The 27347-nt window shown below is 42.9% G+C and overlaps 3 protein-coding genes across 3 annotated transcripts in view; 2 read left to right on the forward strand and 1 right to left on the reverse strand.

Moving 5' to 3' along the window:
• Positions 1-27347, forward strand: part of LOC134333832 (NLR family CARD domain-containing protein 3-like) — a 560375-nt gene that overhangs the window by 210133 nt on the left and 322895 nt on the right. The window contains exon 14 of the mRNA XM_063015997.1: positions 1336-1344. Coding sequence (XP_062872067.1) covers positions 1336-1344 — 9 coding nt within the window. The remainder of the gene's footprint in view (positions 1-1335; positions 1345-27347) is intronic.
• Positions 1541-9263, reverse strand: txk (TXK tyrosine kinase). Its single transcript, XM_063015378.1, has 15 exons — positions 9214-9263; positions 7886-7925; positions 7045-7096; positions 6684-6877; positions 6490-6549; positions 6363-6417; positions 4969-5051; positions 4743-4870; positions 4465-4539; positions 4179-4350; positions 3541-3757; positions 3266-3330; positions 2952-3070; positions 2011-2168; positions 1541-1721 (listed from the first exon to the last, which is right to left on the reverse strand). Exons 1-15 carry the CDS (start codon positions 9227-9229, stop codon positions 1650-1652), a joined length of 1506 nt encoding a protein of 501 aa, XP_062871448.1. The 5' UTR covers positions 9230-9263; the 3' UTR covers positions 1541-1649.
• On the forward strand, positions 12167-25709 carry tec (tec protein tyrosine kinase). Its single transcript, XM_063015366.1, has 18 exons — positions 12167-12256; positions 13846-14091; positions 14240-14344; positions 17031-17112; positions 19565-19690; positions 19817-19860; positions 20484-20668; positions 20787-20852; positions 21558-21612; positions 21934-22010; positions 22087-22220; positions 22521-22595; positions 22696-22867; positions 22968-23184; positions 24328-24392; positions 24479-24597; positions 24724-24881; positions 25127-25709. Exons 2-18 carry the CDS (start codon positions 13954-13956, stop codon positions 25205-25207), a joined length of 1899 nt encoding a protein of 632 aa, XP_062871436.1. The 5' UTR covers positions 12167-12256; positions 13846-13953; the 3' UTR covers positions 25208-25709.

Here is a 27347-nt window from a genome sequence, read left to right on the forward strand (position 1 = left end):
CTGCTGAAAATTGGCTGACCCCAGCTTATAATAAAAAGTTTGGTATGTTCTTCACGCCCTAATACTCATATTTCCTCCAAGCCGTGTTCATAAACATGCAGAAGGTGGACTGGCTTGTATTACCCGAGTCCAGGATGTATTACCGAATTACACCTGATGTGACAGGGACTGGATCCACTGCGACTCTGACTTTTCGTATTAAAGGTAATCATGAGATGCAAACTTTGCTGTTGGTCTGAATCAGGCAGATAAACGTCTACCTACACAGCTCTACGTCACCAGATCTGCCTCAGCCAATCAGATTGCGACAGAAAATAACGAGGGTGCAGGATATGTGAGGATGCAGGATGTCGCACAACACCGGAAGAGGAGTTTAAATGAGTCGTTTTCACCGCTAGATGTCGCTGCACACGGTGGAAAAAAGTGCATTTAATTCTAGTGACGCACCAGCACAATAATAATAATAATAATAATAATAATAATAATACCAATAATAATAATAATAATAACAACAATAATAATAATAATAATAACAACAATAATAATAATAATAATAATAATAATAATACCAATAATAATAATAATAATACCAATAATAATAATAATAATAATAATAACAACAATAATAATAATAATAATACCAATAATAATAATAATAATAATAATAATAATAACAACAACAATAATAATAATAATAACAATAATAATAATAACAACAATAATAATAATAATAATAATAACAATAATAATAATAATAATAATAATACCAATAATATAAATAACAATAATAATAATATTAATAATAATAATATTATTGATAATAATAATAACAACAACAATAATAATAATAATAAAAATAATAATAATGATAATAATAATAATAATGATTATAATAATAATAATGATAATAATAATAATAATACCAATAATAATAATAATAATAACGAAAATAATAATAACAATAATAATAATAACAAAAATATTAATAACAATAATAACAAAAATAATAATAACAATAATTTAAAGTTAAAGTTTGGGTTTATGAATGAATTACAAACATATTTAACTAGTCTGTCTGTAAGTCTATATCTATCTGTCTGTCTGTATCTATCCATCTGTCTGTCTGTCTATCTATTTGACTATCTATCAGGAACCAATTAGGAACCAATCAGGAGATACAGAATAAAGTCTCTGCTGGATCATGTTTACAGGCGAGCAAGCTTTAAATTAACACTGAGCGGGAGGCTGCTGTATAGGAAATGAACTTTAGTCGAGTCCGTGTTCCAGTAGCTTTAAACACCAGTCAGACCATCAGGATCACAGCGGAGCATCCAGACACATCAGGTGCTTAATAAGGTGACAGTTTTGGGTTTTCCTCTGGACCTGGGTAAAGTGACCACTGTTCCACGTACGCGGGTTTGAAGCTGAAGCTTCTTCTTTATTTGTTTATTTTAGAAGTGCAGCCACAGTGTGGACCTCAGACAGGAAGTACACTCAGTTTCACACAGGAAGTGACTCAGAATCACTTTTCCACAAGCGGTTTATTATAAAAATAATCAAGTTTATTTATTTATTTATTTTATCTGTACAAAATTAAATAATAAAAACTTTATTTTACTGTGTGTGTGTGTGTGTGTGTGTGTGTGTGGTTATGTGAGGTTCTCAGCAGCGTCCTTGATGTTCTGCAGCAGCTCGGAGAACGAGGGTCGACACTGAGGCTTCTATACACACACACACACACACACACACACACACACACAGAGAGAGAGAGAGAGAGAGAGAGAGAGAGGTTAACACAGTCATGATCACTAACCACTTCATCCTGGTCTGAGTACCAAACCATTAAAGAGCAACACACACACACACACACACACACAATGTTTGTGTGTGTATATATATATATATATATATATATATATATATATATATATATATATATGTATATATGTATATATGTGTGTGTTGTAGATGTGTGTGTGTGTGTGAGTGTGTGCGTGTGTGTGTGTGTACCTCGTGCCAGCACTGGTACATGATGTTGTAGATGTGTGAGGGTGATTTGTGGGGTTTGTACAGTCGTCCTCCCTGCGTCACCTCCTCCACCACCGCGCTGTTCGGCTTGTCCCCAAACGGAGTCCGACCATCTGAGAACACCTCCCACATCAGCACCCCTACACACACACACACACACACACACACACACACACAGAAGATAAACATGCTGTATTGTGTCAGACTGTCACATCAGATGAAAGCCTCCAGAGATCCTCCAACATTCTCCAGGTGCTGGACAGAATAATGGAAACACCGCATATAAATCAGACTGTTTAAACACTATACGGTCTAAAGTATCTGGACACCTGAGCATGAGCTTGTTGGACGCCCCAGTTCAAATATAAAACAAACAGTATTAAAACAGAGCGACCCTCGGTGTGATCTGTTCATCCAGAACAGCAGCCGCTCTTCTGAGAAGCTCCTCACAAGACTGTAAAGTGTGTCTGTGTGTGGGAATTTGTGCCCTGATATTGGTCAAAAAAGCATCAGTTGGTGTTCCGATTCATCCCAGAGCTGTTGAGTGGGGCTGAGCTCAGGGCTCTGTGCAGGACACTGGTGCTTGGTACAGGAAAGGTTCTTCCCTAAACTATTGCTGCAAATCTGGAAGCAAATCATTTCCTTTTTATGAGTGGTTTATTACACCTGTTATTAACTGTTGTGGCTGAAACACATGAATTCAGTCATAAGAAGTGGCGTCCCAAAACTTTTGACCATATAGTGAATATAACACATTTATTTGTGATATTTTAAACAACATGAGGCAACAAACGGAGTTCCATTCAACTGTAAAAGGAGTACTGAAGCTGTTCAGGTGGCATTTCTTACCAGCCTGTGTGAGTGTGTGTGTGTGTGTGAGTGTAGGGGTGTGTGTAGGGGTGTGTGTGTGTGTGTGTGTGTACCGTAGGACCAGACGTCTGATTTGCTGCTGAATTTTTGGTAGTGAATGACCTCAGGTGGGGACCACTTCACCGGGAACCTGGCGCCCTCCGAACTCTTGTACTGATCGTCCAGCACGTACCTGCACACACACACACACACACACACACACGGAACATCCTGGTCTGTGATTGGCTGTGGCAGGTGTATCGATCGTTTGTAAGTGTGGAGCTGTAAAGTAGAAGTCAGAAGTGAAATCAATGCTCCTGACTGACCGGAGTGTGTGTGTGTGTGTGTGTGTGTGTATGTGTGTGTGTGTGTGTGTGTGTGTTCTAACCTGGTCATGCCAAAGTCACACACTTTGACGACGTTCCTCTCGTTCATCATGCAGTTCCTCGCTGCCTGCATACACACACACACAAACACACACACACACACACACACAGGTGGACAAAAAAGCAGTGCATTTAAGTAAAAGTATTTGCCCCCCTGATTAAACCTCTGGGGAAATGGAGAACATACCAAATATCATTTTTACTTTCGGCCCTCATTGTATGTGTGTGAAGTAGATTCTATTTTGTTTATATTGTGTGTGTGTGTGTGTGTGTGTACCAGGTCTCGGTGTATAAACCCGTCCTGTTCGAGGTACTGCATGCCCTCACACACGTCCTGGCACATGGACAACAGGCGTGTACACGCCAGGGCGTTACCGTGGAGACGCAGGGCCTCCAGCAGGCTGCCGTTCTCCATGTACTCCAGCACGATGTAGATCGGGTGCTGGGTGGTGCAGACGCCGTACAGCTGTACCACCTTTGGGTGGCACAGTCTCCTACACACACACACACACACACACACACACAGAGGTTGAAGGGATTCCTCACTGCTGGGTGAAGTTCATGAAGCACGTAGCAGAGGAATTGGAATAGGGCAGTGGAAATGACCAAGCTGGTGCCACGCTTCGACTTGGAGGTTTTTGAGTGTTTTGAGAGATGAATGACAGGAACTGACATCATGTTTCATTAGAAGTTAAGACCCTTACACAGGAAGTAGCACCGACACTCAGGATGTTGCATGTGTCTCTACCCCCTCACACACACACACACACACACACACTTTTTCCATCCACCTGACATGAAGAATTATTGTATAATATTGTTGTTGTTATAATTATTACTGTTGTGTGTGTATAGTGTGTAGTGTATAGTGTATAGTGTGTAGTGTGTGTGTGTGTGTGTGTGTGTGTTGCGTACATCATGACTTTCGCCTCCTCTATAAAATCCTCTTCACTCATGGCTCCCTCTCTGATGGCTTTAATGGCCACTTTATGCTGCGCTCTCCATTTACCCAGTCGTACCACCCCGAACTGCCCACTGCCCAGTTCCTTCATAAAGGTCAGCTCACACGGGTCAATCTCCCACTTATCTACACACACACACACACACACACACACAACAAACAATGTCAGTCAAATTTAACATTATTTAGTCATTAAATATTAAGTGTGTGTGTTTATATTAGTGTGTGTGTGTGTGTTACCTGAACTGAACCCAGCTGTAGTGGGGAGACACTGACCCATGGGACCGACAGGATACCGTAACCTCGTCACCAGACCTGCTCACACAAAACACACACACACACCTTCATAACAGCTACTGCATTTATACTCATTTATACACACACACACACACACATCTCTGTTACTGTAACATGACATTAAAGGAGCTGGAACACATGGACACGACACACAGGACACGCTGCAGTGTGTGTGATTAATACTAAATACAGAACTGATTTGGGAACAGAACTGCTGGTACCTGCTGCGTTGTGTTGATGGTATCTGATCATCTTAGGTATGGAGCTGAAAACAAAATTCTCTGCCAAGAAGAACCGACCCGCCTCAGTCTGCTTAATCTGGTAATGTCTCACATCACTCAGGCTCTGTCTGACAAACCAATCCATCAAACAAATCAATAAATTAATTTGTGAATCTATCAACTAATCAATAACTGAATCTGTAGCTCAGTGTGGGCAGGGTTTTACCTCTTCATGGCTTTGGTGTAGACTGACACGGTGTAGCGGTTCGGTTGGCTCGACTCCCTCACAATGAAACCACCATCTTTATCCTTACACACACACACACACACACACACACACACACACACACACACACACAGAACCATGGATGAGTGGGTAGATTGATCAGTACAGAGAGGAGTGGATGGTTGATGATGTTTGATAAGTGAATGGAAGGATGGTTAGAAGGTTGGATGAACAGCTGAACAAATAATGAATATATTTATATACAGTACCAGTCAAAAGTTTGGACACACCTTCTCTTCAGTGGTTTTTCTTGATTATTTTTATTTTCTACATTGTAGATTAATACTGAAGACATTCAAACTATGAAGGAACACATGTTGAATTATGTAGTGAAGAAAAAAATGTTAAACAAACCAGAATATGTTTTATATTTTACCAACTCTACCTCTGCACAGCACAACTGATGCTCTCAAACACATTAAAAAAGCAAGAAATTCCAGAAATGAACTCTTGACGAGGCACAAACATTAATTGAAAACCGGCTGTCATCAGAGCAAAAGATGCTACTTTAAAGAGTATAAAATATAAAACATATTCTGGTTTGTTTAACACTTTTTAGTTTACTACATAATTCCATACGTGTTCCTTCATAGTTTGGACGTCTTCAGTATTAATCTACAATGTAGAAAATTTTTAAAAAAATCAAGAAAAACCACAGGAATGAGAAAGTGTCCAAACTTTTGACTGGTACTGTATATATACAGTACATCGATGAGACATAACATTATGACCACCTTCCTAACTGACTGGTCTGCGGCTCTGCAGCTCCATACACAACAAACTGTGCTGCTCTGTGTATTCTGACACCTTTCTATCAGAACCAGCATGAACTTCTTCAGCAGTTTGAGCTACAGGAGCTCGTCTGTTGGATCGGACCACACGGGCATCATTGAACCTTGGCCGCCCATGACCCTGTCGCCGGTTTAACGCTGTTCTTTCCTTGGAGCACTTTTGATAGATACTGACCACTGCAGACCGGAACACACCCCACAAGAGCTGCAGTTTTGGAGATGCTCTGACCCGGTCGTCTTGCCATCACAATTTGGCCCTCGTCAAACTCTTTCAGGTCCTCACGCTCGCCCATTTTTCCTGCTTCTAACATCAACATTGAGGATAAAATGTTCACTCGCTGCCTAATATATCCCCCCCCCCCCCCCCCACTAACAGGTGCCCTGATGAAGAGATAATCAGTGTTATTCACTTTACCTGTCAGTGCTCAGAATGTTATGCCTGGTCAGTGTAAATATATAGATATATATATTAGAAGATGGATGGATATGGGATGAATAAATGGATGAATCAGAGGATGGATGAATGGATGAATGACCTCTCACCTCTTTTCTCAATAGATTTTCAGCATCAGACCTGTTGATGTTCTTGCAGTACCACCTGTAAAATCATACAGCCAGAGTAAAGGTAAATAAGTGTGTGTGTGTGTGTGTGTGTGTGTGTGTTACTCACTCGTTAGCCTCTATGTTGTGTTTCTCTGTGACGTAGTTACTGGGGATGAAACCCTCGTTCCTGTGATACAGTGATGCGTTTATGATTATACGTATAAAACAAACCTGCATTTACTTATTATATATAAAGGCTGCGTCCCAAATCACACACTACTGTACAAACTAGGACAGGTTAGTGCCTTCACCAGACCGTACCCCTGTCCGTCCCGAACTTTCCACCACAGCTGGTCCTGTTTGTGGAGGATCCTGTACTCCTCTCCTCTCTTCAGGTTCAGATCTGATCTTTCACACGCTGTGAAATCATACAGGGCCACCACCTTCATCTGCTCATCATCATCACCACACGGAGGAGGAGGAGGAGGAGGAAGCTTCTTCATCGACCGTTCCGTCTACAGAGAGAGAGAGAGAGAGAGAGAGAGAGAGAGCATTCAGGGGGGAGAGAGCTGAGGGAGGGATGGTGGATGAATGGATGATGGGTAAATGTTTGCGTGAATGGATGAATGAATAATGGAGGGACAGACGGATGGACAGATGGACAGAAAAATAGATGACGTACTCCACTTGTATATCCTGCAGGTCTGTCTCTGGAATCCACATGTGAGCCAGAACTGAGAGAGAAACAGAGGGAGGAATGAATGAATGAATAGATGGATGGACGGATGAATGAATGGATGGATGGATGGATGGATGGACGGATGAATGAATGGATGGATGGATGGATGGACGGATGAATGAGTGAATGAATAGATGGATGGATGGATGGATGAATGAATGGATGGATGGATGAATGAATGAATGGATGAATAGATGATGGATGGATGAATGAATGAATAAATGGATGGATGGATGAATAGATAGATGGATGGATGGATGGATGGATGAATAGATGGATGGATGGATGGATGAATGAATAGATGGATGGATGGATGAATGAATGAATAGATGGATGAATGAATGAGTGAATGAATAGATGGATGGATGAATGGATGGATGGATGGATGGATGGATGGATGAATGAATGGATGGATGAATGAATGAGTGAATGAATAGATGATGGATGGATGGATGAATGAATAGATGGATGGATGAATAGATAGATGGATGGATGGATGGATGGATGAATAGATGGATGGATGGATGGATGGATGAATAGATGGATGAATGGATGGATGAATGAATGAGTGAATGAATAGATGATGGATGGATGGATGAATGAATAGATGGATGGATGAATGAATGAATAGATGGATGGATGGATGAATGAATGAATAGATGGATGGATGAATGAATGAATAGATGGATGGATGGATGAATGAATGAATAGATGGATGGATGGATGGATGAATGAATGAGTGAGTGAGTGTCTCTATAATCATGTGTTGTGTGTAGTTTCTTACCCCACAGCGCAGCAGCAGAAGATGGAGGAAATGGAACAACCTGGAAAAGTCAGATCACACCCAACATCACACAGTGCAGCCAATAATATGTGGACACCTGAACATCAGCATGTTGGGTCCCATTATACCCAGCCCTCCTATTGTCACCTGCACAGCTTTCACTCGGGTGGAGATGGTCCATGTGGCAGCTTTGGTGAAATCACCATTAGTGAGGTCAGACACTGGGGTGTATTTTAGGATTTCAGAGAAACCAGCGCTGCCATCAAGGACTTCCTTTCATGTGAGGTCTATAAATATAACAGCACAACAAAACCAGGCCTCACAGTGTATAGACTGTGAAAAGTGCGTGTGCTTCAGCGGCCTGCCTGCAGTCCAGATCTGTGTCCTGCTGTAAACATCCGGCGCATCATGAAGAGGAGAATCAGAAGAACATTAGTGTCCTCCGTTCCCCACGCATTAAAAAGTCTCATTAATAGGAACACTGATGGAACACAGGGGGAACACAGTGGGGAACACAGGGAGGAACACTGATGGAACACAGGGAGGAACACTGATGGAACACAGGGAGGAACACTGATGGAACACAGGGAGGAACACTGATGGAACACTGATGGAACACAGGGAGGAACACAGGGGGAACACTGATGGAACACAGGGGGGAACACTGATGGAACACAGGGAGGAACACTGATGGAACACGGGGGGGGGGACACGCCCCAAACCTGACTTTTTTGGAGCTCACCATGAGACATTGCAGCCATAGAGACTAAACGTATCAGGATAACGACTATAAGAGCTTCCTGTGCCCATCAGTTCAGGGCGGATGTCTCGTTCACCTGTGTCTAGATCGTGCTATGAGTCAGGGTGCAAAACTGCCCACAGACACACTCCAAAATCCTGTAGAAAGTCCTTCCACCTGAACCTGAGCTTACTGGACATGATGGATGGATGTGATCAAAGAACCACCAACAAATAACAAGTCAGCCATGAGTTAGAAGGTGCAGAAACACAGGTGCCACTGTCCACAGTCAAGCAAGCTTTACATCACCCCCCCCCCCCCCCACCCCTTCCCACACACACCCACCCTCAACACAGACTTCAGTATGGACACGGAACAGAAGCAGGAACGTCTTCTCTACACAGTGGATCCTAAATCATGGTGATGTAAAGCTTGCTTTACTGTGGACGGTGACCGCTGTGTGTGTGAAACATCTAAAATATGTTACTGTTACACACACACTGTTCACAATGTAGATGCTACACACACACACACACACACACACACACACACACACTGATACATCAATATTAATATTATATACACTTACTAGACTCGATCATCATGCTGCTCCTACATCCACCAAGGGGTGTGTGTGTGTGTGTGTGTGTGTGTGTGAGTTTGGATCTAGGATTTTAAAGAGTGTGTGTGGCCACGGTTCGAACGGAACAGGATGACGTAGAGTGCGTGCACACACACACACACACACACACACACACACACACACACAGGATGTTAAACGGAAAGAAGTTTGGCTGATGAGAGAGATGAGATCAGAGAGATCAGAAATGTATACACACACACACACTTTACTGATGTCCGGGATGTGTGTGTGTGTATATATATTTATTTATATTTATAGAAAGATTCATCAGCAGATTTGTGTTCTTCAACTGTTGTTTACTAAAACTTGAGAAATGAAATGTCTACTATGGAAGCACTTCTGTATGTCGCTCTGGATAAGAGCGTCTGCTAAATGCAGAAAATGTAAATGTAAATGGACTAGTAATTATAAGGTCACTGGTTCAAGCCCCACCACTGCTCTTTAATAAAAAAAAATCCTGTATTTGTGCTGAATCTTTTATTTATCAAAATAGTGAAATGCTCTTTTATTTCTGAGGTAGGTACAAACTATGCAAAACTATTTTGAATGATATAGAAAACCCCGAATCTGGCAACCAGGCGTATAGCACCAGTGACGTCAACCAGGCAAGGTGAATAGCGCCGCTGTTTAAAGTGAATATCGATTCATTTTACATGTCAAATCGATTTGAATCGTGGAATTGTTGAATCGGTTATTAACTATATTGTGGTGCATCGTTACATCCCTAACATAAAAGCGCCTCCTGAATGCTGTAAGTGTAAACACCGATGAGAAACGTATAAATGAACTCTATACGTTATAACTACGTCTTACTAAATTCACAACCAAATATGCTTAACTTTACAGATTTATAAAGAAAAGAGTCATTAAATTTCACTCATAAAATAATGATAGAATAAATAGAAGCTACGACACACAGCACAGCTACATTAATAGATGAATGCAAACCCAGAACATCCATGACGCTCTTAGTTGTGTTTTTAGCTGCTTTACACTTGACTAAGTGAGTGCTAACTGAATTGCTGTAGGGTCGCTAGGACGCCTCATAGTGCAGATTCACCAGCAAATCAGAATCAGATTTATTGGCCATGTATGTGGATACACACAAGGAATTTGGTTCCGGCTGATGGTTTCTCTCTGGTAGAAATACAGTACACAAGCAATGTACAAGCTGCAGACAATGCACAAGAAAAATTAAACATTAAACATAAAATATACCAACTATAAGATTATATATACAGGTAATTAGCAGCGTGTGGAATATTTAAAAATAACAGTAAAGTGCTCAGCATGTGGGATGAGTACTATAATATTTAGTAAAGTGCAGTAGGTGAATATTGTCACGCTCAGGTCTGTGTTGTCAGTCATTTATTTATTTATTTAGGAGGGAGATGAGGCCTGTGGGAAGAAACTGCTTTTGAATCTGGCACTTGAATGTGAGGCACTTGAACGCTGCACAGAGGAAGAACGTTAAATCGCTAAACACAAACCTGGGAAAAGACTCATTTCATGGCTGTGAATTAATTATACGCCTTAATTATCTGTAATAAATGAGCTTTAATGTGTTTGATACAGAAGAAGAACCCAGAGGAAACAATTCAGTGTCTCTGTGGAACAGTGGGCGCGTTTAGCTTCGTCTACAGGTTCCAGTGCTCACGGGTCACGGGTCACCTCGTCATGTTTCAGGCTTCTGATCTGAGAACTGGGCGAGAATCAGTGAGTCTCTCCTCACCGTATCCGGGCGTGGCCTCTGTGTACGTTATATCAACTATTCACCTCAGTGACGAGGTCAGCAAAAAAATTGGGTCAAAGTTCAACCAGCCTGAACCTTGAGCTCAGCAACGAGCTGTAAAAACAGAGCGGCCAATCCCGGTTCAGAACCTTTAGCATTGACATGAACCTTCCACTCCACTGTTCCGGGAGGATTTTCAAGTGCCTATTTAATCCAACGGTGTGAAGATGTGATGAGTGGCTGCACATGTGGAAGGAAGACGTGTACTAGTCTGTGTCACTGTTAGAGCTGATAAACCGATAAACATCAGTGAAAAATACTCAACGTGCACGGCAGCTACAACACCGACCACTAGGGGTGCCGTTCTGCCTGTTCTGCAGATGGGAAAATAAATAGAATAAAATGTTTAGAGTTTTTGTGCATCAGTCGGACATAAAACTAACAAATTAACATCAAATTACCAACAAATCACCAAACAAACGTCCCTCTGACACACTTAGGTTTGTTTCATATCTATTACCAAAAAGATTCATCATGAAAAAGACCACTCCACATCAGATAAAACACAGAGAGGGGTCGTGACTAACATACTCCCGACACGTGTGCAGCACTAACCGCTTCTTTTCACCTGCACCAGGGTTCATACGGAGATCTGTATCACACACGGAAAGTCACACACTGATCTCTGTGCAGTGCCATCGATCAGCCAGCAGAGGGCAGTAACTGTCCTGAATCGTACCTGCCCTTCATTAGGCACCCGTTTCAAAATCCTTGGCCCTGGTCTGCCATCATAGCAGCCTCCACTGTTCTGGGAGGGCATTTCACAAGATTTTCAAGTGCGTCTGCAGGGATTTGTGCTCGTTTCATTTTATACATCAGGCACTGAGAAGGTCTGGCTCCAGTTTATTGAAGCCCTAAGGTGCCACAGTCATGCTGGAACAGGACAGGGAATTCCCTAAACTGTATATATATTTACATTTACACGTATTAATAAGTAATAATGAGGGGTGTCCACATACTTTTGAACATTTCTGTATGTAGGCAGATTTAAATCAGATGTAAACGAGGTGGGTGGTGATGTTGCACTTTGACTGGTGGCAAACACACACACACACACACATTGTCTTGCTAAATCTGTCTCACACACACACACTTCCTGTGTGTGTGTGTGTGTGTGTGTGGACTGGCAGAAGTTACTTCCTGGTGTTGAACTGCGGCCGGATTTCAGATAAAAGACGCAGCGCAGCAGCACGACAGGTAAAAACTGTAACTTTTTTAACTCTACAGGGCGTCCCAAGATTTATGATCATTACTGTAACATTGAATTTAGACTCGAGAGCTGAAGGTTTGTGTTTACGTCTGGATCCGCTGTTAGAAGTTCCAGAGCTCGGTTAGACTCGGGTACGAACGTAGAGTGGAAGTGGGACTTCCCCAGTGTGTTTTACATCTACTTATATTAAATAAGAGTTGGACACCCTGTATTACAGTACAGCAGCATGCTCCTGTGTGTGTGTGTGTGTGTGTGTGTGTGTGGACATTCCGACGGTCCTGTATTTGAACACAAACAGCTGGTGTGTGTGAGAACCGATTGAACCAAAACCAAACCCTGTAGAACCGAAGTTCCGCTGGTTCCACTGCACAGCGATCTCTAAACATCCTGAAGTTCCACGTGTTATGGACAAAATGTGACATCACAACCTGTGACATCACAACTCTCCACGTGGAGCGAGAGCAAAACACAAGAGTCCTGAGCGTTTAGATTTCAGCCTCTACACGACTGAAGCTGAACCTAAATCAGTGATCAGTGGAGGGTTGAGTTTTAGGTGTAGTGTTAGATGTAGGGTTGAGTGTTAGGGTTGAGTGTTAGGTGTAGGGTTGGGTGTAGGGTTGAGTGTTAGGGTTGGGTGTAGGATTGAGTGTTAGGTTTAGGGTTGAGTGTTAGGTGTAGGGTTGAGTGTTAGGGTTGGGTGTAGGGTTGAGTGTTAGGGTTGGGTGTAGGGTGGAGTGTTAGGTTTAGGGTTGAGTGTTAGGTGTAGGGTTGAGTGTAGGGTTGAGTGTTAGGGTTGGGTGTAGGATTGAGTGTTAGGTTTAGGGTTGAGTGTTAGGTGTAGGGTTGAGTGTTAGGGTTGGGTGTAGGGTTGAGTGTTAGGGTTGGGTGTAGGGTGGAGTGTTAGGTTTAGGGTTGAGTGTTAGGTGTAGGGTTGAGTGTTAGGGTTGGGTGTAGGGTGGAGTGTTAGGTTTAGGGTTGAGTGTTAGGGTTGGGTGTTAGGGTTGAGTGTTAGGTGTAGGGTTGGGTGTAGGGTTGAGTGTTAGGGTTGGGTGTAGGGTGGAGTGTTAGGTGTAGGGTTGAGTGTTAGGGTTGAGTGTTAGGTGTAGGGTTGGGTTAGGTTTGGGTGTAGGGTGGAGTGTTAGGTTTAGGGTTGAGTGTTAGGGTTGGGTGTTAGGGTTGAGTGTTAGGGTTGAGTGTTAGGGTTGAGTGTTAGGTGTAGGGTTGAGTGTTAGGGTTGGGTGTAGGGTGGAGTGTTAGGTGTAGGGTTGGGTTAGGGTTGGGTGTAGGGTTGAATGTTAGGGTTGAGTGTTAGGTGTAGGGTTGGGTTAGGGTTGAGTGTTAGGGTTGGGTGTAGGGTGGAGTGTTAGGTGTAGGGTTGGGTTAGGGTTGGGTGTAGGGTTGAATGTTAGGGTTGAGTGTTAGGTGTAGGGTTGGGTTAGGGTTAGGGTTGGGTGTAGGGTTGAGTGTTAGGGTTGGGTGTGTGTTGCTCATGTCTGGGGACGATCTGTGGTTTCAGCTGAGATGATTAACTATTGAAAACACAACATGTGTGTGTGTGTGTGTGTGTTTCCCACAGCTCATGTGCCAGTGTGTGTATGTATGTAAGCGTGTGAATGTACAGGTGATGTAGGTGGGTGTGGCGGGCGTGGCGTGTGTGTGTGTTGGGCGTGGTTAGAGCTCCGAGATGAGTTGGGAAGCCATATTGGAGGAGACGATGATCAAGCGTTCGCAGCAGAAGAAGAGAACGTCACCGCTCAACTACAAGGAGCGAGTGTTCGTCCTCACCAGGAGCAAACTGTCTTACTATGAAGAACGAGCCGAGGTCAGAGTTCAATCACTCATTCACTCACTCACTCACTCACTTATTTACTCACTCACTTTTACTCATTTATTCATTCATTCACTAATTTACTCATACACTCAAACATTCAATCAATCATTTATACTCACTCCGATACGTGTGTTTGCAGAAGAGGTTTAAGAAAGGTTCTGTTGAACTGCAGCGAGTGAAGTGTGTGGAGATCGTGAAGAATGGAGGTGTGATCATACCCTGCCAAAATAAATACCCCTTCCAGGTACATACCCCCCAACACACACACTATACACACACACACACACACACACTCTCTCTCTCTCTCTCTCACACACACACTCTCTCTCTCTCTCACACACACACTCTCTCTCTCTCTCACACACACACACTCTCTCTCTCACACACACACTCTCTCTCTCTCTCAACTCAAACTCAAACTCAAAAGAAGCTTTATTGGCATGACAAATAAGGACATTCGTATTGCCAAAGCAAGTTACAGAGAAATATAAACAATAAAAATAAGAAAAACAAAAATATACAGAACAGTTACATGTGCAAAAAATATTATAAAATAGAATAAAATATTAATAAAAACAGTGCAAAAATAATAACAATAAAAAGTATAATATTTACAATAATGAGGTAGTAAAACAATCAGTTTGTGTGTGTGTGTGTGCGTGTATGGGACATGGTCACCCACTGTCCCTCACCTGGTGGCAGGTGTAAGTATAGAGTGCTGCTAGTGTGCAGCTCTCTCTGTGCTCCCCCAGTAGGTGGGGCAGTTTGTCGGGGTCTGGGAGGGAGGTAAAGTTGGGGATGATGTTATTAAATTTAGGGAAGAATTGGGAGTGGACGTGGTGGTACTTGGTACACCGGGTGAGGAAGTGCAGCTCCGTCTCTACTGTACTGAGAGTGCAGTGCTGACACGACCTCTCCTCCCGGGGCAGCCAGGACCGGGTGTGTCGCCCCGTCTCCACGGCCAGGTCGTGTGCGCTCAGTCTGTACCTCGTCAGGGTGTTTCTTAATTTAGGGTCGGATACTGTGCTCAGATAATCTGCTGCACTGTAGTGTCTGTTTAGGGCCAAATAACAAATAACAACAAATAACAACAAATAACTGCATTTTACTTTGAGTTTTAGTTTCAGTTTCCCAATAATTCAGATATTTAGTTCTGAGTTTTTGTGTAATTTGGTTTATTCTAATTGGGTTTCTCTCTCACACACACAATTCAATTCAATTCAATTCAAAGAGCTTTATTAGCATGACTGTTGAAGAGGTTACAGTATTGCTAAAGCATTGGAAAGATGTTTATATAATTATACAAAACTAAATAACTTTAGGAAAAATATTAAATTTTAGATAATAATAAAACAGAAGCATAAAAAGGAAATTAGAATAAAGGCAGATGTAGAAGAATAAAGATGAAACATTGTCTCTGTGTGGGTCCATCAGGGTTGTTCCTGTGTTTGGTTGTATCAGTCCGGGTCTCTCAGATTGTGGCAGATACGTACTGAGCTGCTACTGTGCTGCTCTTCTTCTCCTCTCCCAACATGATGAAGAGTTTCTGGGTGTTGGTGAGGGAGCAGAATTCAGGGTGAAGTTTTTGGAATGTTTGGTAGTACACATCTCGTATGTGAGTGTATTTTGGACACTCAGTTAGGAAGTGCAGCTCAGTCTGTGTGGTGTTGGTGTTGCACTGTGTACACACTCTTAGTTCTGTGGGGAGCCAGGAGTTCCTGTAGCGTCCGGTCTCGATGGTCAGCTTGTGAGCACTGAGTCTGTACCTAGTCAGTGTGGTTCTGAGTTTGGTGTCAGTCACTGTACTCAGGTAATCAGCTACAGTGTGGATTTAGGGTGGAATAGCACCGCGTTTTACTCTGTGCTTGTGTTTGGCTTCTCCAATAACTCAGGTACTTTTCTTTTTGAAATGTTACAATTTTACTAATGTTGATTGATTTCAGCGGAGGCTGGTCCTGATGCGGTGCGGTGCCGGTGTGTGTTCGTGTAGAGTCTGTGTGTGTCTGTGTGATGTGAAGTCGAGTGGGTTCTGTGAGTCTTTTATTGCAAATTCAAGGTTGGTAAGTTTCTCGACTATATTGTTTTGTTCTAATCTTTTATCGGGTTGAATATTTTTGTAAAGTGAGTTAAAATGATTGATCCACGTGTCACTATCTTGAATGGCTAATTCTTTTGCATTGTTTTTCTTTAAAGTGTCCCAGTGCTCCCAGAAGCTATTTGTGTTTATGGATTCTTCTATTCGAGTTAGTTGATCCTGTGTATATAGAGCTTTTTTGGTTTTGAGTATGCTTTTATATGATTTTAATATATTACAATATTGGAGGCGTAAATCGACATCTTTTGGGTCCCTGTGCTTTTGATTGGAAAGGGTCCTTAGTTTTTTTCTAATATTTTGGCATTCTATGTCAAACCACTTTCCATCTTTTAATTGTTTTGGTTTATTTGGTTTATTTCTTTTTTGTTTAAGCTGGCAAATTTGGGCGGTTTCAATGAAAATTTGATTAAGATGTTTTACTGCAAGGTTAATGCCATCATTACTGTAAGGGTATGTGGAGTCAAGAAAAGTATTTAGTAATGTTTGTATTTTAGTGCTGCTGATTGCCTTTTGGAAATTTTCCGTGCTGTTTTGGGCCCATCTGTACGCTTTAACGCTGTACAACCTACTGGGCTGTGCTTGTATAGTAAAATTAGTATTTGACTTTTTGATAAATACCGTAATTTGACTGTGGTCGGATATAGGTGTGAGTGGTTTTACCGTAAATGCATCGATATATGAAGGATCTAGGTCTGTAATTGTATAGTCTACGGTGCTGTTGCCAAGAGGTACACACTCTCTCTCTCTCTCTCACACATACTCTCTCTCTCTCACACACACTCTCTCTCTCTCTCTCTCTCACACACACTCTCTCTCTCTCTCTCTCTCTCTGCAGGTGGTGTATGATACGAGCACTCTGTATATTTTTGCTCCCAGTAATGAGAGCAGGTGTGTTTGGGTTCAGAACATGAAGGAAGGTCAGTATCACACACACACACACACACACACACACAGTGTGAACACTTTCTCCTCACATCTGCAGCCACAGCGACTCCTGATGTCCACTTATTTAGCTAAAGTCATGTGTTCAGTGTGTGTGTGAGTGTGTGTGTGTGTGTTTCATGCAGTCAGGCATATAAAAACAGAACTAAAGGAGGAGAGTGAAAGAGGAAGAGCAGTGGAATGTAAAATCACGCTTTAAATCATCAGCTTTCAATCACACGATCAGTTCTGATTAACACTCTGGCCCCGGCCACGTCCGTCCCTCCGCCCGTTAGTTTCGGGGTTTTTTTTATGTGAAATGATATCTATAGAGAGCTGGTGAATAAAGAAGGTTTAGTTTCAGTTCTGTCTGGGTTCAGAGAGCCAGAAGTTTGAACCTCCGACCATAAATGATCTGTAATGAGAAGCTTCTCGGTCTGATGGTCCGTGTGGACGTCTGAGGAGTCGGAGCTTCTCACTGATCCGCCCTGATTAGTTGGTCCTCGTCGCTCCTGCAGCAACGCCGGAGAACTTCAGTCCCTCAGTTAATAAAACGGAAAAAGGTGGCGTCTTTAATGATCTGAAATCATTAGTCTGATAAATATCGGGTGGGGGGGGGTAATACTTCTTCACAGCATTGTTTCTACTAATGCTTATACATGTGTGTGTGTGTGTATATGTGTGTGCATGGTGTGTATGTATGTGTGTATGACTGTGTGTGTATATACAGTGTATCACAAAAGTGAGTACACCCCTCACATTTCTGCAGATATTTAAGTATATCTTTTCATGGGACAACACTGACAAAATGACACTTTGACACAATGAAAAGTAGTCTGTGTGCAGCTTATATAACAGTGTAAATTTATTCTTCCCTCAAAATAACTCAATATACAGCCATTAATGTCTAAACCACCGGCAACAAAAGTGAGTACACCCCTTAGTGAAAGTTCCTGAAGTGTCAATATTTTGTGTGGCCACCATTATTTCCCAGAACTGCCTTAACTCTCCTGGGCATGGAGTTTACCAGAGCTTCACAGGTTGCCACTGGAATGCTTTTCCACTCCTCCATGACGACATCACAGAGCTGGCGGATATTCGAGACTTTGCGCTCCTCCACCTTCCGCTTGAGGATGCCCCAAAGATGTTCTATTGGGTTTAGGTCTGGAGACATGCTTGGCCAGTCCATCACCTTTACCCTCAGCCTCTTCAATAAAGCAGTGGTCGTCTTAGAGGTGTGTTTGGGGTCATTATCATGCTGGAACACTGCCCTGCGACCCAGTTTCCGGAGGGAGGGGATCATGCTCTGCTTCAGTATTTCACAGTACATATTGGAGTTCATGTGTCCCTCAATGAAATGTAACTCCCCAACACCTGCTGCACTCATGCAGCCCCAGACCATGGCATTCCAACCACCATGCTTGACTGTAGGCATGACACACTTATCTTTGTACTCCTCACCTGATTGCCGCCACACATGCTTGAGACCATCTGAACCAAACAAATTAATCTTGGTCTCATCAGACCATAGGACATAGTTCCAGTAATCCATGTCCTTTGTTGACATGTCTTCAGCAAACTGTTTGCGGGCTTTCTTGTGTAGAGATTTCAGAAGAGGCTTCCTTCTGGGGTGACAGCCATGCAGACCAATTTGATGTAGTGTGCGGCGTATGGTCTGAGCACTGACAGGCTGACCCCCCACCTTTTCAATCTCTGCAGCAATGCTGACAGCACTCCTGCGCCTATCTTTCAAAGACAGCAGTTGGATGTGACGCTGAGCACGTGCACTCAGCTTCTTTGGACGACCAACGCGAGGTCTGTTCTGAGTGGACCCTGCTCTTTAAAAACGCTGGATGATCTTGGCCACTGTGCTGCAGCTCAGTTTCAGGGTGTTGGCAATCTTCTTGTAGCCTTGGCCATCTTCATGTAGCGCAACAATTCGTCTTTTAAGATCCTCAGAGAGTTCTTTGCCATGAGGTGCCATGTTGGAACTTTCAGTGACCAGTATGAGAGAGTGTGAGAGATATACTACTAAATTGAACACACCTGCTCCCTATGCACACCTGAGACCTAGTAACACTAACAAATCACATGACATTTTGGAGGGAAAATGACAAGCAGTGCTCAATTTGGACATTTAGGGGTGTAGTCTCTTGGGGTGTACTCACTTTTGTTGCCGGTGGTTTAGACATTAATGGCTGTATATTGAGTTATTTTGAGGGAAGAATAAATTTACACTTATATAAGCTGCACACAGACTACTTTTCATTGTGTCAAAGTGTCATTTTGTCAGTGTTGTCCCATGAAAAGATATACTTAAATATCTGCAGAAATGTGAGGGGTGTACTCACTTTTGTGATACACTGTATATGGTGTGTGTGTGTGTATATATGACTGTGTGTGTGTGTATGTATGTTTGGTGTGTGTGTGTGTGTGTGTGTGTTACAGAGATCAGGAATAACCCTCAGATCATGGAGAAGTTTCACCCTCAGTTCTGGCAGGGCGAGTGGTTGTGCTGTGGGCAGGAGGATAAACTCGCCCCCGGCTGTGAGGAGTATAATCTCTACGGAGACAGTGAGAGAACACACACACACACACACACACACACACACACACACACATTTAATGTAAATGATTGTATATGCTTGTTAGCAGTGGGTGTCCACAAACTTTTAATACTCATTTATTAATTTATTTCAGTTTCACGAAAACCACTTCCACCTCTTCCAGAAAACGAGTCTAAAGTAAGTAACACACACTCGCACACACACACACACCCACACACACACACCCACTCGCACACACACACACACACCCACACACACACACACTCACACACAGTTCTCAGTTTCAGTGACTCCCACAAACCACGAATGTTGACTGCAGTTCATGATTCTCTACATTATTAAATTTCACTTTTTATTTTTCTCTCATGTGGTACCACCACTGTATCCTGGTCAGGGTCACAGTGGGTCCGACTTCCCCTGAATCTCTGGACTCAATACAGTAAAACAACCAGACAGGACTCCAAATTATAGCAGGGCCACGGTCACTCCCAATCGCCAGATGTAGACGCTCGACCGGTCGAGACCACAGCTGGGGATTCGAACCCTGGATCCCTGCAGCAGCTACATTCACTCGTTCATTCATATTCTCTAATCATCTCATCAGGGTTGCTGTGGGTCTGGTGCCACCCAGAAACACTGAGCAGTCAATGCCAGGGCATCACGCACTCCCCCCTTCACGAGTCCTGTCCAGGGTGTGTTACTGCACCGTGCCCAGTGATTCCAGTGTAACTGGACCCGGAATAAAATGAAAATAAATAAATGTATATCTTTCGTTTTCTCCTCCTCAATCCCTCGCCCAGTCTCGACGCCCCCTGCCACTGCCACCGGCCAAACAGGAAACGGTGGAGGAGAGGGAGGAAGTGGTCATCGCGCTGTACGACTTTGAGGGGACGGAGAGTCAGGACCTGCCGCTGAGGCGGGGCGAGGAGTACGTCATCACCGAAAAGTGTGACGTCAACTGGCACCGGGCGCGAGACAAAAACGGGTACGTACCCTTCTCATGGGCATTGAACTAATAATGGATCTAATAGATCCCTCACATGCACCATCAGATCGGATCTAATAGTGTGTGTGTGTGCGTGTGTGTGTGTGTGTGTGTGCAGTAAGGAAGGCTACATTCCCAGCAACTACGTGACCCCAAAGCAAGACGACAATCTGGAACAATACGTGTAAGTATCAGGTTTATTTACTGTGGCGTTGATGAACGTGGTGTAACGTGTGGCGCGGCCTCCTGATTCCTCATTAGTCGTCATCATTATTGACTGCAGCTGCTGGATTCTATACCCATATAAATAGGGCTGGTTTGACTGCACTGGGCCACGTTAGATATACCCTCCCTGAGCACTTTATTAGGAACACCTCTCTGCTGCGTGCGTTCTTGGATCATTTTATAAGTGACACTTACATACTGAGGAACCTTTGGTGTGGGACTTTGTGCAGCAAGTGCAGCAGTGTTGTTGGGATTTGTAAACACCCCAGTATCAGTGCTGGGAGGAAAATAGAGCACCAACCAGAAATAACTGTCTAACTGTCCACCTGTACCGTCCAGCGCTTACAGGGTATGTGAGTTTCTAATGAAGCGAATTTATAAACCCCAACAACACTGCTGTACCTGCTGCACTCAAACACACAGTACCTCGTCATTACCATGTTAGTGTCAGTGCAGTGCTGAGAGTGGGGGTCGCTTTAGATGGATAAATGGGGTACAAGAGAGTATATGCAGCAACAGACAACCTACAGTTAGTATTTGTATACCCATATACATAACACATATACATAGATGTTCTTAATAAAGTGCTTGGTGAGTGTGTGTGTCTCTGAGATGTGTGTGAAATGACCGTGTGTGTGTGTGTGTGTGTGTGTGTGTGTCTCAGCTGGTACAGCAAGAATGTGAATCGAAACAAAGCAGAAGAGCAGCTACAGAAAGAGGTGCGGTGTGTTTACTTTCCGTTTTCTTTATGTAACATTTAATACAATTATTATTATTGTTTATTTTAGTAAATTAATTCAGTTTTTACAGATATATTATAAATATTTTGAAGTTTTGTCAATATTATTGGTAAAATCTGAAGTTCTTTGTTGTTACTGAACTTTTCCATCAGCCTAAACTAAGAGCTCTGAGAACTGCCGCTCACTGGATGTTTTTTTTTTCTTTTTATTGCTCAGATTCATAGTTTGAATAATTAAAAATAAATATTAAAAATAATAAACTAAATAATTTAAAGTAAATGAACTTTACACCGTGTGCAGGGGAAGGAGGGAGGGTTCATGGTTCGAAACTCCAGTTCTGGTGCCTACACTGTTTCCATCTACACAAAATCACTGGGGTACGTGATCACACACACACACACACACACACACACACCCACACACACACACACACTAATGTACCTGTGTTTGCAGGGACATGGGACCGGCCATTCGACATTATCACATCAAAGAAACCGACGGCTCACCGAAACAGTTTTATCTGGCCGAGAAACATCAGTTCAGCAACATCCCGGATCTCATCGAGTACCACACACACAACGCTGGAGGTAACACACACACACACACACACACACACACAACGCTGGAGGTAACACACACACACACACACACACACACACAACGCTGGAGGTAACACACACACACACACACACACAACGCTGGAGGTAACACACACACACACACACACACACACACAACGCTGGAGGTAACACACACACACACACACACACACACACACACACACACACACACACTGCAGGACAGAGAAAAGTTCCTCATACAGTTCCAGTATTCATGTCCTCACAGTGCAGCTGGTTTGATCTGTGTGTGTGTGTGTGTGTGTGTAGGTTTGATTACCAGGTTGCGTTATCCTGTGGGTAGCGGGAGCGGAGCAGCACCAACGACAGCAGGATTCAGCTACGGTCAGTATCACACACACACACACACACCCAGCATTAAACTACTAAATATTGTTAAATTTGACTGACATTGTTTGTTGTGTGTGTGTGTGTGTGTGTGTAGATAAGTGGGAGATTGACCCGTGTGAGCTGACCTTTATGAAGGAACTGGGCAGTGGGCAGTTCGGGGTGGTACGACTGGGTAAATGGAGAGCGCAGCATAAAGTGGCCATTAAAGCCATCAGAGAGGGAGCCATGAGTGAAGAGGATTTTATAGAGGAGGCGAAAGTCATGATGTACGCAACACACACACACACACACACACACACACACTCGCCTGTATGACCTGTACGCCTGTATGTGACCCCGTGGCGTGTGTGTGTGTGCCCCCTGCAGGAGCCTGTCGCACCCGCGGCTGGTGCAGCTGTACGGCGTGTGTACCCAGCAGAAGCCCATCTACCTGGTGACGGAGTTCATGGAGCTGGGCTGCCTGCTGAACTACGTGCGCCAACGTCGAGGCTCCTTCAGTCCTCAGAACCTGCTGAGTGTCTGTCAGGACGTCAGTCAGGGGATGCAGTACCTGGAGCACATGCACTTCATCCACAGAGACCTGGTCAGGGCACACTCATTATAGCTACACCAACCCTGGGTATACAATCACTGACTGTACAACGTTTGTCAGTTTAAATGGACTCCACTTAGGACCTCCACAGACTGAGCTCACTCACCTGTTAGTGATGGATGTGGCAGAAACAACTAAATTCATTAGGAGGGGCGTCCACATACTTTCGTCTTACTACCCAGAGAGTTCATTCTGATAAACAGTGAAATATTATAGTAAAATAATAATAATAATAATAATAACAATAATAATAATAATAATAATAATAACAAAAAAATAATAATGAACTTAAAATAATAATAAAATAATAATAAATAAATTATAATAATATTTAAATATAATAATAATTAAATAATAATAATAATACTTAAATAAATAAAAATATAAATTAAAAATTATAATATTTAAATAAAATAATAATTATTATTATATAAATAAATAATAAATAAATAAAATACAATAATAATAATACATAAATACAATAATAATTATAATAGAATACTAATAATTATTATTAAATAAAATAAAGAAAATAGCAATAATTAAATACAATAATTATAATAATACTTAAAAAATAATAATAAAATAATAATAATTATTAAATAAAATAATAATAATAATAATAATAATAAAATAAAATAATAACAATAATTAAAAAATTATAATAATGATTATATTTAAATATAATAAAGTAATAATAACATAATAATAATAATAATAATAATTATTATTATTATTGTTATTATTTTTATTATTATTATTAAATACAATCCTTATAATAATACTTAAATAAAATTATAATAAAAAATTATAATAATAATAATAATAATGATTATATTTAAATATAATAAAGTAATAATAACATAATAATAATTATTATTATTATTAAATACAATCATTATAATAATACTTAAATAAAATTAAAACCATGGCGCTTTAGAGGATCTTTATATGAATCCCAAATCACCTTTGATTTATAATAAACACCACATACATATCCTCTAAACTCCGGGGGATGAATCGGAATGCTGCTTGTGACCTCAACATAAGTACAGAGGAATAGTATAGCGGGTGAAGAGAAGAGGTTGGCTGCCACGCCCGTTACACGTATTAATCAGCGCTCTGTACCCACAGGCGGCGCGGAACTGCCTGGTGAACGAATCCAACGTGGTGAAGGTGTCGGACTTCGGCATGGCCAGGTGAGATACGGGGTGATACGGGGAGGGTTTGGAGGACTGGACGGCGTCCTGGCGTGTGTGGTAACCGGTGACCTTTGACCCTGCAGGTACGTGCTGGACGATCAGTACACCAGTTCAGCAGGAGCCAAGTTCCCGGTGAAGTGGTCTCCACCCGAGGTCTTCAACTTCTGCAGATACAGCAGCAAGTCCGACGTCTGGTCCTTCGGTGAGAGCGGGTGGGGCCGGGGCGGGGCACGGTGGGGCGGGGCTTATACTCACTGGATAAAACGTAAACCTATAAGATAAATATTTAGCATGCTAACGTTAGCCCCTGTGTTGTTGATGCTGACAGGTGTGCTGATGTGGGAGGTCTTCACCGAGGGGAAGATGCCGTTTGAGAACAGTTCCAACCATGAGGTGGTGAACATGGTCATGCAGGATCAGCGGCTCTTCCGACCCAAAAAAGCTCCGCCCCAAATCTACCAGATCATGGAGCTCTGCTGGAGGGAGGTGAGTCACTGAGTCATGTCCACTTCCCTATCACGATTTCTCTGGCTCTTTCTCACACTGTTTTGTACTGTGGGAGGAAACCAGAGCACCTGGAGGAAACCCACACAGACACAGGGAGAACATGCAAACTCCACACAGGGAATGGAACCCAGAACCTTCTCGCTGTGAGGCGACAGTGCTACCCACCGTGAGTTTGATGATTTAGTTGTTTACTGACTGAAGTTCCTCTTCGTTTTGACTCTCAGAGGCCGGAGGAACGACCGTCGTTCGCTCAGATCTCACAGATGATCACAGACGAGCTGGAAACTGACAACCAGTCCTCGTGATGTGGGACCGGACAGACGCATCAGACCTCGAATTATCAGACAGACTCTTAACTATACTGTGACTGGAACATTACGGAGAGGATTAGGAGGGATCTGGAGGGATCAGCAGGGATCTGGAGGGTTCTGGAGAGGATCTGGAGGGATCTGGAGGGATCAGGAGGGATCTGGAGAGGATCAGGAGAGGATCAGCAGGGATCTGGAGGGTTCTGGAGAGGATCTGGAGGGATCAGGAGGGATCTGGAGGGATCAGGAGGGATCTGCAGGGTTCTGGAAAGGATCTGGAGGGATCTGGAGGGATTTGGAGGGATCAGGAGGAATCTGGAGGGATTTGGAGGGTTCTGGAGGGATTTGGAGGGATCTGGAGGGATTTGGAGGGTTCTGGAGGGATCTGGAGGGTTCTGGAGGGATCAGATGATGGTGCTGGTGTAGAGGAATAAAAATGATGTTTGTTTACTCCACATGTTCTGCTGCACTCTGTAATTACAGCTGATTAATAAAGTTGTGTTATTAATAAATCATCTATAAAACTCGTCCAGTTTCTTTGATCTAAGCAGCACAGATGTAGTGAGAATCCCTCAGGGGACGTCATCCGTCCAAAACCAATCAGGTCTGGGAAACTCAGGTTCCAATTCTAAATATTTCAGCATAAAACATCATGGTTGGGCGCTCGAGTGGGGCATTGCGCCAAGCAATTTCAGGGAAACCGGACCCACCGTGACTCTGACCAGGATAAAACATGAGAATGGAAGGAAATGTGCTGAGACCTTCAGCTCTGCTATCGACCGGCCGGGCGGCCACACAGACACGTGATTGGCAGTTTGTCTGTAGGGGGAGGGATGATGTCTGATACAGGGTTCCTCCTCGCTGGTGTAAGAGCGACCTCTGCTGACCGGATAATCTCTACACCTGATACTGCGCTCCGTTAGACCCCGCCACTGGTAGGTGAAAAGAAGCGACTGTGTGTGTGTGTGTTTCCCCCATGATGACGTGGACAGGCGGGCACGACTGTATGTGGTGCCAGCGGGTGACGCCCTGGTACCAGATACCTCAGGAGACCCGTCAGGTGTGTGGGCGGGGCGGGGCGGGTGTGTGTTGTGTTGTTTTTCACCTCGAGTGATCATGACTTATGCATGAACCACACACACACACACACACACACACACTCACTCACACACAGTGTTGTGTTGCAGTAGGTGACCTGAACTGTGGCTCTGTGAGCATCATTAAGGTAGGAAACACTTTAATTAATTAATTTAAATCTTTAATTAATGAGCCAAAAGTATGTGGACGCCTGAACATGAGCTGGTTTGATGTTTCAAAACTATGAGCATTAATACAGAGCTGAATCTTTATACACGGTTTGGTGTTTGTAGTGTGTCTATTGGACTTTGTGCTGATGTTGGCTGGCAAACAAAGTTCCAATTCATCCCAAAGCTGTTTGATGTGGTTGGGGGCGGAGCTCTGTGCAGAACACCCAACACTAAACGTGACTCTACACTACATGGACAAAAGTAAGTGAACACTCACTCACTCACACTCCCCTACAGCTGTCAATCCACCTACTGGCATGTGTTTGAAAGGGAAGCTGAAAGGCTCACTGTCTCCAGCGCTGTAGGTCACATGATGTCATGCAGGTAAAATATCACCTGTGTGAGAGCAGATCGGCTTCATTGTTCTGGAGTGCAACACGAGGTCGTCATCATCAAACATTAACACACACACACACACACACACACACACACACACACACACACACTTATATACACACACACACACACACACACACACACACTCACACACACACTTTTACACACACACACAACACAAGGTCGTCATCATTAAACATTAACACACACACACACACACACACACACACACACTTATATACACACACACACACACACACACACTCACACACACACTTTTACACACACACACAACACAAGGTCGTCATCATCAAACATTAACACACACACACACACACACACACACACACACTTATATACACACACACACACACACTCACACACACACTTTTACACACACACACAACACAAGGTCGTCATCATTAAACATTAACACACACACACACACACACACACACACACACTTATATACACACACACACACACACACACAC

This window comes from Trichomycterus rosablanca, chromosome 19, assembly GCF_030014385.1.
Source record: "Trichomycterus rosablanca isolate fTriRos1 chromosome 19, fTriRos1.hap1, whole genome shotgun sequence".
NCBI lineage: Eukaryota > Metazoa > Chordata > Actinopteri > Siluriformes > Trichomycteridae > Trichomycterus > Trichomycterus rosablanca.